At 46.9% G+C, this 16479-nt stretch overlaps 1 protein-coding gene across 33 annotated transcripts in view; it reads right to left on the bottom strand.

The window, feature by feature from the left end:
* The window catches only part of ZMYND8 (zinc finger MYND-type containing 8), a 149092-nt gene that overhangs the window by 14545 nt on the left and 118068 nt on the right, over positions 1 to 16479 (bottom strand). For 25 of the 33 annotated variants that reach the window (XM_030826663.1, XM_030826669.1, XM_030826683.1 and 22 more), the window contains 5 exons: positions 15465 to 15848; positions 13029 to 13219; positions 6100 to 6180; positions 3598 to 3676; positions 658 to 897 (listed from right to left, as the gene is read on the bottom strand). In XM_030826663.1, the coding sequence (XP_030682523.1) occupies positions 658 to 897; positions 3598 to 3676; positions 6100 to 6180; positions 13029 to 13219; positions 15465 to 15848 (975 nt within the window). The remainder of the gene's footprint in view (positions 1 to 657; positions 898 to 3597; positions 3677 to 6099; positions 6181 to 13028; positions 13220 to 15464; positions 15849 to 16479) is intronic. The other 8 variants (XM_030826684.1, XM_030826686.1, XM_030826690.1 and 5 more) reach the window with 1 other exon arrangement.

Genomic DNA, 16479 nt, shown 5'->3' with positions numbered 1-16479 from the left:
ATACAAAACATTAGCCGGGCATGGTGGCGTATTTCTGTAATCCCAGCTACTCGGGAGGCTGAGGCAGGAGAATCGTTTGAACCCAGGAGGCAGAGGTTGCATTGAGCCGAGATCACGCCACTGCACTCCAGCCTGGGCAACAAGAGCGAAACTCTGTCTCAAAAAAAAAAAAAAAAAAGGATAAATTCTAACTAGATAGTGCTTCCTGCTGGAAGCTCTAGGCCTGGGGACTGCTTGTTCTATGTTGGAAAGGGTGATTACAAATATTACAGCAGTGTCAAAGACAGGTTAGTTCCAAACCAACACTTTTTACTTAACAAAGAAATTGGGAATCCATATTATCTAAAGCCACAAATCCATTACTGCCAAAAAAAAAAACACAGTGTCTCAACTTCAGTACTACTGACATTTTAGGCCTGAGAAGAGATCAAGGGTTCTGCAAAGATCAAAGGTTCAAAATGCCCATGGCTCAAGTTTTAGCTACGTGCCTGCACGCTGCTCACCTGTGTGTAAGAGACACAGTTGTTTTTGAGTGAAAGTGACCAGAAGCCAGGCAAGCTCCCTTGTCAATTAGCCCTGAGACCCCTGAGGTCCACAGGGGAGACCAATGCCAAGCCACTGCAGCCCAGGACGGGAGGCAGCCCCACAGGGCATTACCTGACTGGGTGCAGGACTTCATGTGCTCAGGCCAGTGGGCTTGCTGGCAGGGGTAGTCACAGTAGCTGGTGTTCCAACAGCAGTAAAAGATGGCCTCCTTCTTGCAATTGGCACACCACTGCTTCTTCTTGGTCTCATCCACCGCCTGCTGCTTCTCCAGCTCCAGCTGCTTCTTCACCTCGGCGATGAGCCGGTCCCGCTCCTGCTCCAGGCTCTGCCGCATCTCCGCCATGGTCAGCTCTGGTGGAGGAGGCGAAGAACACTGCTCATCACCTGACCCCAGCCCGGGGTGTGGGATTATTCCTGCCCCCAGATTCAGGCAGATGTGGATGCAAGACCTGGCTGGGAGAAGCCCTGGCTGTGTGCCCGTGGGCAATAACCTAGCCCGAGTCTTCATCTGTAAATAGGGCATTCATCATAGCGACCAGATGGTGCTGCCTGTTGAAAGTGGACAAGAGGTGCCCAGCGTGGACATAACTGCAGCCCCAGAGGATTTTCAACACCAGACTACATTCTGGGAATTCCTCAAAGTAACCCTTGAAACAACGGCCACCAAAACTCACTTTCCATCCTATTATTCATTAACATAAGCCTTTTCCCCCCTATCAATCAAATACCTATACAGCACCCACTACATGAAGGCACTGTTCTAAGAACTTTGTAAATATTAACTCATATAACCCTCATCCTAATAATCCTACGGGGTAAGTATTACTATTCTACCCCTTTCACAGATGAGGAAACTGAGGCAAACAGCTAGCTGGGCCTAGAACTCAGGCATGCTTTCTTGTAGGCATCTCCTGTGGCACTGGATCCAGATGGGACTGTGGTTGATGATTATACTAACAGGACAACTATGAACCTACTCAGTCTACCAAGATTTCTCTAATTTTACTTCAGACAGTTAAGTCCACTGGTAATTCATTTAGGAGTGACCTGCAGGCTGTAATAAAAGAAAAACAGGCCGAGTGCGATGGCTCATGCCTGTAATCCCAGCACTTTGGGAGGCTGAGGCGGATGGATCACCTGAGGACAGGAGTTCGAGACCAGCCTGGCCAACATGGTGAAACCCCGTCTCTGCTAAAAATACGAAAATTAGCTAGGCGCGATGGTGTAATCCCAGCTACTTGGGAAGCCGAGGCAGGAGAATTGCTTGAACCCAGGAGGCAGAGGTTGCAGTGAGCCGAGATCATGCCATTGCACTCCAGCCTGGACAACAAGAGTGAAACTCCATTGACAAGGGAGGGGAAGGGAGGGAAGGAGGGGAGGGGAGGGGAGGAGGGGGGAGGGGGAGGGAGCGGAGGGGGGGGGGGGGGGAGCGGAGTGGAGGCGGGGAGGGGATGGGAGGGGAACGGTCCCTCAATTCCTCCAAATACTCTTCCTGAACTTTATGAAGTAAAATTAACCCCTCATATAAAGAAGTTAACTACTTGCGGCCAGACAGAACCTTTGAGTCAATCTAACTACCTTTAACTAGGGGCCTGCAAACCATAGCTAAGTTTTGGCCAGCCCACAGGTAATTTTTTCAAATGTGCAGTCAACACATAAAAAGAAAAGGATTTTATGAAAGTAAGATTCCCTGATTTTATTAGAAAAACAAGAAGTGGTGGCAGGGGCAGTGGATCACATCTGTAATCCCAGCACTTTGGGAGGCTGAGGTGGGTGGATCGCTTGAGGCCAGGAGTTTGAGACTAGCCTGGCCAACATGCTGAAACCCCGTCTCTACTAAAAGTACAAAACTTAGCAAGGCATGGTGGTGCACGCCTGTAATCCCAGCTACTCGGGAGGCTGAGGCATGAGAATCACTTGAACCTGGGAGGCAGAGGCTGCAGTGAGCTGAGATTACATCACTGTACTCCAAACATGGGAAACAAGAGTGAGTCTCTGTCTTAAAAAAAAAAAAAAAAAGGAAAACGAGAAGAAGCAACAACACCCAAATCAGCATCCAGAAAGAATGAACCAAGGGCTCCTCTCCAGGGGCTCTGAAAGGATTCATGTCTGCAAGGTGTGACTTAGATGCAGACCACAAGTGAGCAGGTAGGCATACCTGGGCATGGGTCCTCAACCTAAGAGTTCTCCTGGCTGCCAGCAGCCTATCTGATCTGATACTACATGAGGGGCTGAAGCAATCGCTTCTACCTTTGGGGAAAAGCTTATCTCTACAGAACGACAGGCCAAAACATCTGTCAATCCAATCCAGGGACCAATAAAATATCTTTCTCTGCACTGAGCCGTGCACAGGAAGCAACCAGATATTGTTAAAGTGCCCAGCATTCCATGATGAACAGGGTGAAGAGTGCCCAGACTTGAACTGTGGCCGTTGACTTGAGTAACTTCCTCAACATCTCAGTTTCTTCCCTTGAAAACTGGGGATATGTCCACGGCATGCGAGTGTGAAAAAAAGAGAAGGAAAACCAGGGATATAACAGATCCCTTTATCACAACAGTTTGTGTAATGAAATTAGTTAAGTTCACTGCAGCCTCAACTTCTCAGGCTCAGGTGATCCTCCTTCCTCAGCCTCCGGAGAAGGTGGGACCACAGGAGCGCACCACCAGGCCCAGCTAATGGTTTAAAATTTTGTGTAGAGATAGGGTTTTGCCAGATTACCCAGGCTGGTCTTGAACTCCTGGGCTCAGGTGATCCTCCCATCTGGGCCTCCCAAAGGGCTGGAATTACAGGTGTGAGCTGCCGTGCCTGACCAATCCTCATTATTTTATTGTTGAGGCTGGTGTTCTGAACAGAGGAAAGGGGGGCTCCCACCAACACCCACTTACACCTGGTTTCTCCAGGCCCAGACTCTCAGGATTCTGTGGTCTCCCTACAAGTCATACAATTCAAGCCTAGTTTTAATTGCACTCACATCTCGGCTTGACTCCAGAGGTGCAAAGAAGTTCACACCCAAAACCCTCCTCAGTCCAGACCAGTGTTCCAGGCCTTACCCAAGTTGTGTTTCATTTCGGAGAGCTCTTGCTGGTGCAGCCACTGGAGCTTCTCTATCTCGATCCTCAGCCTGCGAATCTGGAAGAGGGAGAGTGAGCGTCTTCAAAAGCTGTCTCATGCAGTTCACCAGCAGGGCTCAGAAGCTCAACCATGGCTGGCTGTGAGGGGTATGGGAATCATGCTAACCTTCCCACAGCTATAGTCCAGAGAGGTGATCACCGGTGGGTGAACCCAAATTCACCAGAAACACTAGTTCAGAAAACCAAGTATAAACAGGCCATCAATTCCAAGAAATACTGGCATGAGGGAAAGCCACTTAAAGTGACAAGGACCAGACTTTCATATAAATAATATATTAAGGGTTATTTAGGATTTTGGTCTATAAATATGAAACAAATACAAAGATAGCTGGATTTTCACTCTTACATAACAACTTTTAGGTGGTGGGATCCACACTTATTCACCTGAAATTCTAAAGCCTGACATCTCTGGAAACCAAAGGGTATTTCTGGGCAGGGGAAATGTAACTTTGGAGCCAAACTCATTTGGAAGGGAAAATAAACAAACAAACTCGACCTGATCTGATAGGAAACTAATTAAACAGTGTTTTGGCCAGGTGCGGTGGCTCAGGCCTGTAATGCTAGCACTTTGGGAGGCCAAGGTGGGCAGATCACCTGAGGTCAGGAGTTTAATCAAGCCTAGCCAACAGAGAGAAACCCTATCTCTACTAAAAATACAAAAATTAACCAGGCATGGCGGTGCACGCCTGTAATCCCAGCTACTTGGGAGGCTGAGGCATGAGAATCATTTGAACCCGGGAGGCAGAGGTTGCAGTGAGCCAAGATCATGCCACTGTGCTGCAACCTGGGTGACAGAGCAAGACTCTTCTCAAAAAAAAAAAAAAATTTAATTTAAAAAATAATAATAAACAGTGTTTAATTATCATAGTAGTTCTTAATTGGGGCAATTTCAAGTACTCTCCCCTGTCATGAGACTGTCTGGAGTCATTTGTGGTTGTCACAATTGAGCAATGTTGCTGGCAGGGATACTGCTCAACATCCTACAATGCACAGGGCAGCCCCACAACAGAAATTATCTGGTGAAAACGTCAGTATAGCTAAGGCCGAGAAAACCTGATTTATTCACGTAGTGTGAACAATCACATTTCATTGCAGAAATGGTGTCTCTAATTGTGGGGGGCTGCATATTATAACCTCTCTAAAATCCAAAAAAAATTCTGGCATACATCCGGACCCCAGGTTTCAGGTGAGATATTATGAACCCGTATTTTCAACCACACACCAATTCTTACAACATATACAAAGAAGAATGAAGCTGTTTCTAAAGCATTATTTTTCCCTTCTTATTTGATGGCCAAAGCATAATCATAAAGGTCATACTTGCAAAACTATTCAAGGGGATTCACTGATTTTTCTTGGGGCCTCTCTTAAATCTTTGTATTCATTCACATTGTCTTCTGTTGAAGGGACCACCAGGTTGCCTTCCTGAAGATCTTCTCCTCTTCGTCTGAGCACCAGCCTAATGCTGCCAAGTCCTAAAAGGTCAATAGCTCTGCAAAGGATTCCCACAGTTCTCCAACGTCACCTTAAATGACCTCTGTAAGTCCTGCCACTTGTCATTTCACCTGATAACCCGTTTGCATCTGGCCTACACTGTACCATCCACAGACAGCCGGCAAGTGGCCCACTTTCCAAGCCCTGATAGAGAATTAGCCTAAAAGGGAAGTTCAGGGAGGTATATTTTTATAAGTGGACGCTTTATAAGTGGATAGCTTAATTTTTTTTTTTTTCCTTAAGAGACAGGGTCTCATTCTGTCTCCCACGGTAGAGTATAGTGGCACAATCACGACTTACTGCAGCCTCAAACTCCTGGGCTCAGGCAATCCTCCCGCCTCAGCTTCCTACAGGAACACACCACCATCTCCTGCTTGTTTTTTTAAAAGTTTTGTAGAAACGGGGTTTCACTATGTTGTGCAGGCTGGTCTCAGACTCCTGGCCTCAAGCAATCCTCAGGATTCCCAAAGCGCTGGGATTACAGCCACCATGCCCAGCCAGTGAAATGTCTTAACCACTTTCTTCTCTACACAATCACATAATTACGGAGACTCCAGTACACAAATTATTGAACAACAGGAAGCACTTGTATTAAAAAGTCCAAACTTACAGAGAAGATTCAGGAGCCAGTTTTACACGAAGCAAAAAGAACCAGTGTCCAGTTTCACCAGTAGATTAACTGAAGCTCTGATTTTGGCTGTTTTATTAGAAATGAATTGATCACACAAAGCAGGGCATGTCTCCACAGCCCCAGCCATCTGGCTAAAGGAAAAAATACCCCCATCAACAATCACAATCAGTAGAGCCAGCTTAGTGACCAAGCCAGGACCCAAGAGGGGTTTCCAGAGAAGCTTCTTCATGGTACCACCTTTAAAGCAGCCCATAAAACACTCTGAGCAAATAAGAAATTCATGTGTCATCTCTGACCTCAGCTATTGTGCTTCCAGTAGTGTTTTTAGAAAGATCGTTGTATATTTCTGTCATTGTTCCTTTTATTGCGTCCATCATCTGAAAGATAAAAACAGAAACAATTCAGCTGATCACTTCTTGGAGGCTTTTCCTGGTGACAAATACTTAAAATCTATCTGTATAAGGCAGAGGTTCTCAACTCAGGGCAACTTTGTCCCGCATGAGACACTGGGCATTTCTGGTTGCCATGACAGGTGCAGGAGCGAGGAGAAGGAGTTGCTACTGGCATCTAGAGGGTGGAGGCAGAGACGCTGCTATACTTCCTACCTAAACCATGCTAAATTCACAGAAGGACCCACACACAAAAACAATGACCTAGGCCAGGCGCAGTGGCTCACGCCTGTAATCCCAGCACTTTGGGAGGCCGAGGCGGGTGGATCACAGGGTCAGGAGATCGAGACCATCCTGGCTAACACAGTGAAACCCCGTCTCTACTAAAAATACAAAAATTAGCCGGGCGTGGTGGCGGGCGCCTGTAGTCCCAGCTACTCAGGAGGCTGAGGCAGGAGAATGGCGTGAACGCGGGAGGCAGAGCTTGCAGTGAGCCGAGATCACTTCACTGCACTCCAGCCTGGGTGACAGAGCAAGACTCCATCTCCAAAAAAAATAAATAAATAAAAAATAAAAATGACCTATGAGCCCAAAATGTCACTAGCACTGAGGTTAAGAAACCCCAGCATTAACGGGGTAAAAATTTCCAACAAATTTCATGTATCGTATTGTGGTGCCACTTCATAACCATAAAGCTAGTTTCCATACCCACATAAGGCTAGTTTCCATACCACAGTTTGGCTGAAACTGGAGAGGCCAAATTTGGCCCCCAGATATGTGGTGTTTTTGTTTTTTGTTTTTTTTTTAAGATGGAGCCTCGCTCTGTTGCCCAGGCTGGAGTGCAGTGGCGTGATCTTGGCTCACTGCTACCTCCGCCTCCAGGTTCAAGCGATTCTCCTGCCTCAGCCTCCCAAGTAGTTGGGATTACAAGCGCACACTACCACACCCAGGTAATTTTTTTTCTATTTTTGGCAAAGACGGGGTTTCACCATGTTGGTCAGGCTGGTCTTGAACTCCTTGACCTCAAGTAATCCACCCACCTCGGCCTCCCAAAGTGCTGAAGCCACCGTGCCCGACCCTCAGATGTCTTTTATTTGGCCAGCACAGTAGGTTCGAGAGAGGGATTACTTCGTTTTGGTTTTCATTATTTCCCCTCAAAAAACCAGCACTGCTTTATTGAGGTATATGCATATACTATACCGTTCATTCATTTAAAGTATACAATTCAATGGCTTTTAGTACCTCAGAGTTGTGTATCTATCACCACAATCATTTCATTAACCCGAAAACAAAATCCCCCCCCCGGCCTCAAGTCTTCACCTCCCGGTATCCCATCCCCCCTTCCCCCAGCCCAACAACTACTGATCTGCCTTCTGTCTCTCCACATTTGTCCAGTCTGGACATGTCATATAAATGGAATCACACAACTCAAGGTCCTCTGTGACTTGCACATCCGTGCTGCAGCAGGCAGCGGAACTTCATTCCTTTTTATAGTCCATTTTATAGATATGGCTGGTTTGTCATTTTAATGCCTTCAGTCAGGACACGGTCTTTGCGGCTCATTTCCCATCTTCTTTTTCTTTAACTATCTGACCCCTGAAGGCATCAGCCAGTTGGTGACATCAGCTAAGGTCCCCGCAGCAGGCACCCAGGGATTTTTGCTGACTGAATATGTTCGTAGGAGGAATTTCTCTTCTACCTCCTACATGCCAGCTGACGCTTCCCCCATCACAGCAGAAAGAGGAGGGGACAAGAGATCAGGCTCTGTCTCAGGCCTAGCTTGACTGGTGCTGGGTCTCTCCAGTGCTTTCTAGATGCCCCAATTCGGGGAGAAGGGGAGACAAAGAGCAGCCTCGTATCTGATGCCTCACTATCCATTGCCTCTAAGCCTCGGTTTCCCCACAAAAAAACAAGAACTGCATGCCCCCCTGGCAGGGTGTGCACGAGGATTAAATGAAAAAAACCACGCAAAGACTGTGGCTCACTACCTGCCACAGAGTAAGTGTTCATAAAGAAATACCCATTCATCTTGTTTTTAAAGAAAAAGAAATTCATGTAAGTATGCAATTGCGTTAATTGCTGACAACCTCCAAAATAGTAGGCCCAAATTCGCCCCAAAATGGAGTAAAATGAATAAAATCTCTGTTGAGATTTCCGCTCCCGGCTTGCTGCAGAGCCCACACCAGGCCGTTGCCAGCAAAAACACTCTGCGCTTTCCACGGCTTTGCAGCCCTCCTGCGCTTGCCTCCTTGCTCTGTTGCACCCACCGTGTCCATTTGAAAAATTACAACTAAATGGCTTTACAAGAAAACTTTAAAAAGTGGGTGAAATTCAATACATTGCTAATGTAATGGTCACATTCCATTTCAAAGATATCATGCATTCGTGGACTGCCTTTTACTCTTAACTTCCAAATACAGCAAAGACTTCAACATCGGTAAAGAACATCACTTTGCCAAAACACACAGAACTGCGTCTTCCATTCCAGGTCAACTCAGAGACAGGAAAAGTTCATCAGCTCCCAAAAAATGTCACTGTGTTCATTTTTTTTTTAACTTCAAAGAAAACACCTATCAAAAAAGTCATCCCCAGATAGGCACAGTGGCTCACGCCTATAATCCCAGCACTTTTGGGAGGCCGAGGCAGGCGAATCACCTGAGGTCAGGAGTTCGAGACCAGCTTGGCCAATATGGTGAAACCCTGTCTCTACTAAAAATACAAAAATTAGTCAGGTGTGGTGGTGGGCACCTGTAATCCCAGCTACTTGGGAAGCTGAGGCGAGAGAATCGCTTGAACCTGGGAGGCAGAGTTTGCAGTGAGCTGAGATCACACCGGTGCATTCCAGCTAAGAGTGAGACCTTGTCTCAAAATAAATAAATAAATAAATAAAGTTTTGCTGGAAGTGTCAAGGGGAGCTGGGGGCTGTGCTGCATGCCTGAAGTCCCAGCTACCTGGGGAAGCCAAGGTGGGAGGGTCGCCTGAACCCAGGAGTGGCCAGCCTGGGCACCTGGGTTAGACCCTACCTCTAAAAAAAAAAATTTTCTTTTAGTAATTTTTTAAAGAACAAAGGGGATGCAGAAGGTAACAGAATTAAACTTGCTGCAGGAGCTGAGAAAACAGCCTTCCTGTGAACCACTAATCAGATTCACTCAGCAAGTCTCAGCTTTCCCATTCATAAGCAAACAGCTGGGACCAAATCAAGGGAAGGTGATGTAAGGACAACCGAAGGTAGAACAAGAGATCATTCAGGCAAAACCAGACACCTACTTAAATCGCTAACAAAAAAAATTACCCGCTTTCAATTCTCTAATAATCCTACAGATTGCTTCAGCAAGAAGTCTCAGTTGGGTGCTGTTATGCCTTTAATACTTTCATGACAACCTCCCCCATGTTTTGTTTTGTTTTGTTTTGTTTTGTTTTTTGAGACAGGAATTTCGCTCTGTCCCCCAGGCTGGAGTGAAGTGGTGCAATCTCAGCTCACTGCAACCTCCATCCCCTGGGTGCAAGCAATTCTCCTGCTTCAGCCTCCTGAGTAGCTGGGATTATAGGTGCCTGCTACCACGCCAGGCCAATTTTTGTATTTTTAGTAGAGACAGGGTTTCGCCATGCTGGCCAGGCTGGTCTCGAACTCCCGACCTCAGGTGATCCACCTGCCTGGGCCTCCCTAAGTGCTAGGATTCCAGGTATGAGCCACTGCAGCAGGCTTCTTTTTTTTTTTTTTGAGACAGGGTCCCACTCTGTCCACCCAGGCTGGAGTGCAATGGTGCAATCACAGCTCAATGCAGCTTCAAACTTCTGGGCTCAAGTAATCCTCCCATCTCAGCCTCCCGAATAGCTGAGACTACCGGCATGTGCCACCAGGCCCGGCTAATTTTTTTTTATATGTAAAGAGAAGATCTCAGTGTGTTGCTCAGGCTGGTCTTAAAACTCCTGGCCTCAAGTGATCCTCCCACTTAAGCCTCCCAAAGTGCTGCAGTTACAGCCATTGGCTCAAACAGCCACACTGAATCCTAAGAGGAGTTGCTTATAAAAGTCGTGTGGCAACACTTTGTGGACCATGAACATTTGTGGTCAGCAGGCTTGTCTGAAATGCACAAAGCAGCTCAAAGCCAGGTTAAGTGCACACTCTCTAGGGCCTGGCTGCTATCATTCAAAGTCCAGCTTTGCCGTTCACTAGCTTGTGACCCTAAACACACCGTGTAACCTCACTGGGCTTCAGTTTTCTCATCTATAAAATTAGGGTGATAACAGTACCTACACTTCATCAATTTGTCAAGAAGACTGAGTAAGTAACATACAAAAAGTGCTTAGGACAGCATTTAGCCTAGAGTAAATGCTATGCAGACATACTGCTACCTTATGTGGTGGGAAGGCAAACTCTAAGTGGGCTCCCGATGATCCCAACCTACTAATATTTTGTGCCCATCTGTAATCCCCTCCCTCTGACCTAGCAACTTGCTTCTACCCAATGGAATACAGCAAAGGTAATGGGGTGTCACTTCTGTGATTGGCCTAAGTAAGCCTGTGACTTCCGTCTTGCCAGCAGGCTCTCTCCATTGCTGGCTTTTGAGACAGTTTCGCTTTGTCGCACAGGCTAGAGTGCAGTGGCAAGATCTTGGCTCACTGCAACCTCCACCTCCCAGGTTCAAGCAAGTCTTGTGTACCAGCCTCCTGAGTAGCTGGGACTACAGGTGCACGCCATCATGCCAGGCTGATTTTTTGTATTTTAGTAGAGACGGGGTTTTACGATGTTGCCCAGGCTGGTCCTGAACTCCTGAGCTCATGCAATCCATCCACCTCAGCCTCCCAAAGTGCTGGGATTACAGGTGTGAGCCACCATGCCCAGCCCCCATTGCTGGTTTTGATGAAGCAAGCTGCCATGCTGGGGAGGCCCACATGGCAGGGAACTGACGGTGGACCAGGCCACCGGCCCTCAAGAAGTGAATCTTGCCCGCCACCACCTAAATGACCTTGAGAGTGGATCCTTTCCCAGTTGAGCCTTTGTGTAAGTCCCAAACCCTGCAGATACCATGACTGCAACTGCAAGAGATCCTGAAGCAGAGAGCCCCGTGGAGCCGTGCCCAGATTCCTGACCCACAAACACTGTAGGATAATAAAGGTGTGTGCTGTTTAAAGCTACTAAGTTTTGTGGTAATTTGTTCTGCAGCAATAGATAACAATTACAACTACATAGAAGAAATAAAAAGAAACATGACCAATGAAAACTCATTTGTGTAAAAAAAGATTCATATGTATTTCTGTCACCATTCAGAATTTTAAAAGATTCTTCTTCCCTTAACTCAACATAATAAAGCTAATTCTTTATCATTAAGACTGTAAGAATTTTAGAAACAGGCTGGGTGTGGTGGCTCACACCTGTAATCCCAACACTTTGGGAGAACTAGGCAGGAAGATCACTTGAGGCCAGGAGTTTGAGACCAGCCTGGGCAACAAAATGAGACCTGTTTCTGTTTTTTAAAAAGAAAGAATAATAGAAACAACCATCCTCAATTATTTTCATCTATTCTAAAAACTAGAACTGTTTACTCATCAGTATTAGTAATCTACTCATCAGTAAAGAATAAATTATTACCTACTTGCTAATTTACTAAATAATCTCAGTAGATTATAAATCAATAGCTATTATTAAGTTATTGATAATAATTGAAGCCAATAAAAAGAAAGCCCAACTATGGGTCAAGCACTCACTGCATGCCAGGCATTGTTCTAGGCCTTGGCAGTGAGCAAAACAGACAAAAATCCCTGCCTTTGTGGAGCTGACATTCTGGTGGTGATTATTACTACCGTGGTCTAATGACAAGATACACAGCACATCTGTCCAGCGCACTCTCACATGACGCTGAGAACTGTAGATGGTATCTACCTGAATTCAACAATGACCATAAAAGCACTTGGCAGGCCAGGCATGGTGGCTCACACCTGTAATCCCAGCACTTTGAGAGGAAGAGGTGGGTGGATCACCCAAGGTCAGGAGTTTGAGACCAGCCTGGTCAACATGGCGAAACCCCATCTCTACTAAAAAAAATACAAAGATTAGCCAGGCATGGCGGCGCATGCCTGTAGTCCCAGCTACTTGGGAGGCTGAGGCAGAAGAATCGCTTGAACCCAGGAGGCGGAGGTTGCAGCAAGACGAGATTGTGTCACTGCACTCCAGCCCGAGGGACAGAGTGAGACTCCATCTCAAAAAAAAAAAAAAAAGCACTTGGCAAATTAAGAGAAAAAAAGAAAGGGCCTGTGCTGAGACAGTGCCCATGAGTTCACCCACAACAGGCAATCCTGCCCACCATGCCACTTAATGGGGACTGTGCCCCAGAGGGCAGGAGACGGGGGAGAGGGAGTCCCCTTGGTCCCCCTCCCCATCCATATTGATTCCTGGAAAAATCAAAGTGTGGGCATCTCACCCTGCCAGTCTCATGTTTAAGTCTCTGTCACTTCTGCTCCACATGCAAAGCTCTAAATGCAAACCAAACCCCTGGTCGGCTGTTCACTGAAGGATCAGTCATGTGTTCCGCTGCCTTAATGAGTGATTTGAATTCTCGAAGGTAATTCTGATTATACGTCATTTGCACTTTATGAACTGACTTTAGAATCTAAGCCCACTTGGAGTAAGATTCAGTCCATTCTACGTCTCTCTGTTAGACCCAAATTAAACAATGTGGTCTTGGAGATTCTGTTTTAAGAAAAAAGGGTCTTCCCTCCTAACCACTCCCTAAAGCCTGCAAGGTTAATATGCTCACGCTTCCCCTCGGGAGACCAAGGTTCTGGCATCCTGCCAGGTGTCTGCCGTCTCCGCAGTAGCTCTCCCATCCACTCACTTTGCTAGTGTACTTGGCAATATCAGCGGCGACATCAGCTGAGGCAGTGGCGATGGGCAGGTCAGCGTTGACTGAGGACACAAGGGTGCTCATGGACCCCGAGCTGGTGACCAGGGGCGATGACTGTGTGCTGGTCACCAGGGTGATGGTGGACGTGGATGGGCTCTGTGTGATCTCCTTCTGCTGGACAGCTAGGAAGGCAAAGCATCCTGATTACCCCAAGTGGGAAGGACCCGTCCCAGCTCAAAGCTGTGGTGTAGAAGCAAAGCCCCTAACAGACGTCCTGAGAGCTTTTCTACTTTTAAATGACAAAGATGCTCCCCTTGACCAAACTCTATCCAGGTTTCTCAACTAGGCCCTAACATGGCCTAGAAAGACTTGAGCAAACATTGACAGTTTCTAAAAGCTCAAGAGTGCATGCTAGGATGACCCCAACCCCCTCTTAAAGCACCTGCCTGGGAAAACTCAATGATGGCAAAATAACTGACAGTTTTGTTCCAGCCAACACCTGAAGACAGGACCTCAGCATCCCAGTCTCTATGGGAGAGTAGGGGCCCGACTTCATGAAGTGCCCATTAGCAAATCAAGATGTTTAACTTCCCTGACTCTACTGAGGCCCAACTTGCCCCCATCCCTACTCCCTCATTCTCCCTTTAAAATGTCCAGTCACCCCTGTACAAATCAAAGTTAATTTCAGTTTATGCTAGACTCTTGCCCCTATTACAGTAGCATATTACCGATTTAAATCTGTCTTTACCCCTTTAACTAGGCTCCACTTTGGTGTAAGACAATCTGAAGCAATGAGCCACTTTTTGGCAGCACTTTTTTTTTTTTTTTTCCCGACACAGTCTCACTCTGTCGTCCAGGCTGGAGTGCAAAGGCGCAATCTTAGCTCACTGCAACCTCTACCTCCGAGGTTCAAGGGATTCTCATGCCTCAGCCTCCTGAGTAGCCAGGGTTACAGGCATGTGCCATCATGCCCGGCTAGTTTTTTGCTTTTTTTTTTTTTTTTTTTTTTTTTCCATTTTAGTAGAGATGGGGTTTCACCACGTTGGCTGGGCCAGTCTTGAACTCCTGGCCTCAAGTGATCTGCTTGCCTTGGCCTCCCAAAGTGCTGGGATCAGAGGCGTGAGCCACCGTGCCCGACCCTCTTCCTGGTAGCAATTAAACTCCCCTGGGGAAGCCTCCTGCTTACGAGATATGAAGACAGAAGACAGGAAGCTGCAATCCCAATCTCAAATATCCTAGACTCGGCTTTGCCCCACCAACTTTTTAAACAGCAAGATTAATCCAACTGTACTCTCAATTGTGCCTGGCCAGTTTTTCAGGACCCCACTCCCCTTGCCATCTTTGAAGGGTTTCACTGGGGGCCAATTCAAGACCTGGCCACCTTTCAACCTCACATCCTGCTGCTCACGAGCCCCACTCACAGGGGCGCACTCACTATGAGTTTCAGTTGAAGAACCCAGCCTTTGAGGATCTAGATGCAGGTTTCCTGGTAGAAAGAGATCTACATCAATGCTCACAAAAGCCAGGCAAACTGGTACCAACCAGTCAGATCAGCACTGTGTTTGGCCTAATTTCAGCTCCAGATGGAGCCTCCTGCAGGACTGGTGGGAATTCTGATTCTGCAACTTCAGCAAGTGGTTCTTGAGGCTGGCTCATCTTTTGTGTGTGACGAATCTCTAGTTATTAAGGTAACCTTCGCTATCAACTTCTCGCACTGTACTTTTTCCAAAATAATTCCAAGAGATTCCCTCATGTGCACAAGGAAATTTATACAAAGATATTCATTGCAGCACTGCTCACAGTAGAAAAAAAACAAAGCAACCTAAATGCCCATTAGCTATGGAATACTATGCAGCAGTCCAAAAGAACAAGGCAGGGCTGGCTGTTATGTGCTGATATGGATGGACCTTCAAAACATGCTGATGGGTAAAAAAAAAAAAAAGCAAGTATGGTACCATTTTTATGTTTTAAAAAAGAAAAAAGGGGAAAAAAAGGACTAATTTTATGGCATCATATACATGACGCGCACATATATACATAGATATGTATATATACATATACATGCATACATGCATAGAAAAGCTTTTACAACGGTTGATACTGGCCACTGTGGAAGGGAAGAGAATGAAATGGAAGGTAAACGGGATAACAGACTTTTATGTAAAACTTTCTGCCCCCTTTTTAAGGAGAATATATGCATGTATCATTTATAAAATGAACAAAAAAAAAACTTTTTGAAAGTAAAAAAGCAAGTAGCAAAACAATTTTTAAAAATAATGCCAAACGGAATGTGCAAGGCCTTCAAGATAATACAATGGCCAGGAAACAAACGAGAACTAAAAAAAAATAAAAGAGCAATGACTTTCTCCTGTCGATGTGGCAAAATGGGAGCGGGCGCCACGGAGAACAGAAGGGGAGGCTCGGTACCTTTCACAGCCTGTCTGGTCTGATATCTCGTCCCCTGGGAAGACTGAGGCTGCTGCTGCTGGTTTTGTTGCTGCTGCTGCTGCTGCTGCTGACGCTGCATCTTCTGCATGTGCCACTTTTGGGAGGACGTTTGAAACTTACTTGATGAGTTCCACACGACCCGCTGCACGGCCGGGGCAGTCTCCTTCGGTAAAAGCGGCCTCTGCTTTTTCACCGGGCTTCCTGTGGCGGCCGGGGCCGGCGCCGTGACGGTGACGGTGGAGGACGTGCTGGTGGTGGCTGTGGCGCCAGCCGCGGAAGTTTGGGCGGAAGAGCGGGTGAGCACCGGCGTTTCCGGGGGAGAATGGCTGCCCGCCGTCGTGGATGGTGGAGTTTTACCTACAACTAGCCAATGCATGAAGAAAAAACAAACAAAAACCGGATTTCACTCAGGTTCGCCTGCAGGGTCTTGACGCCAGCAAGCTCTGGGTAAAACCTACGAAAGCCAGGAATGCCGAACCAGTTCGACGTGCCAAGCACACCGCGGTGGAGGAATACATTCTCACCTAACGCTGAGGCCACTTCTGCTGCGTCTTCCATCTCCGCGAGCAGCGGCCTCCTTTACTGAGCGCCGGCCCACATCTGAGATACAAGTCAAGACCTCTGGAGGAGAATGAGGCAAACAAGACCCAGCTCCTGCGCTCAAGCTCCCCTACCCCTAGTGGACAATGCGGTGGGCGAACAGATGCAATGTTCACGCCCTTTTCGCAAAGTTAAAATCTAGTCCGCTCCTTGAGAAAGGCCCAGCGGAAGTCAATCCAGAGACAAAGAGCAACTCTTTGGCTAGGGAACGTAGAAAGCAATACCTCCAAAGAACCAGATGGCCTCCCAATGGCCAAAGCAGTAACACTAAATCACCCAGAAAGAAAAGAATTCTTTTCATCTCTTCTGATTCCCTCCAGGACAAAGTTTGAAGGCGGTACTGATAGCCATGACAATACCAGGAAAACAAATTCTGCCCCAAGGCCAGAAACTT

The sequence above is a fragment of the Nomascus leucogenys genome, chromosome 13 (assembly GCF_006542625.1).
Source record: "Nomascus leucogenys isolate Asia chromosome 13, Asia_NLE_v1, whole genome shotgun sequence".
Lineage (NCBI taxonomy): Eukaryota > Metazoa > Chordata > Mammalia > Primates > Hylobatidae > Nomascus > Nomascus leucogenys.
The sequence above is the reverse complement of the archived record's forward strand: the minus strand, read 5'-3'. Positions and strand labels throughout refer to the sequence as shown.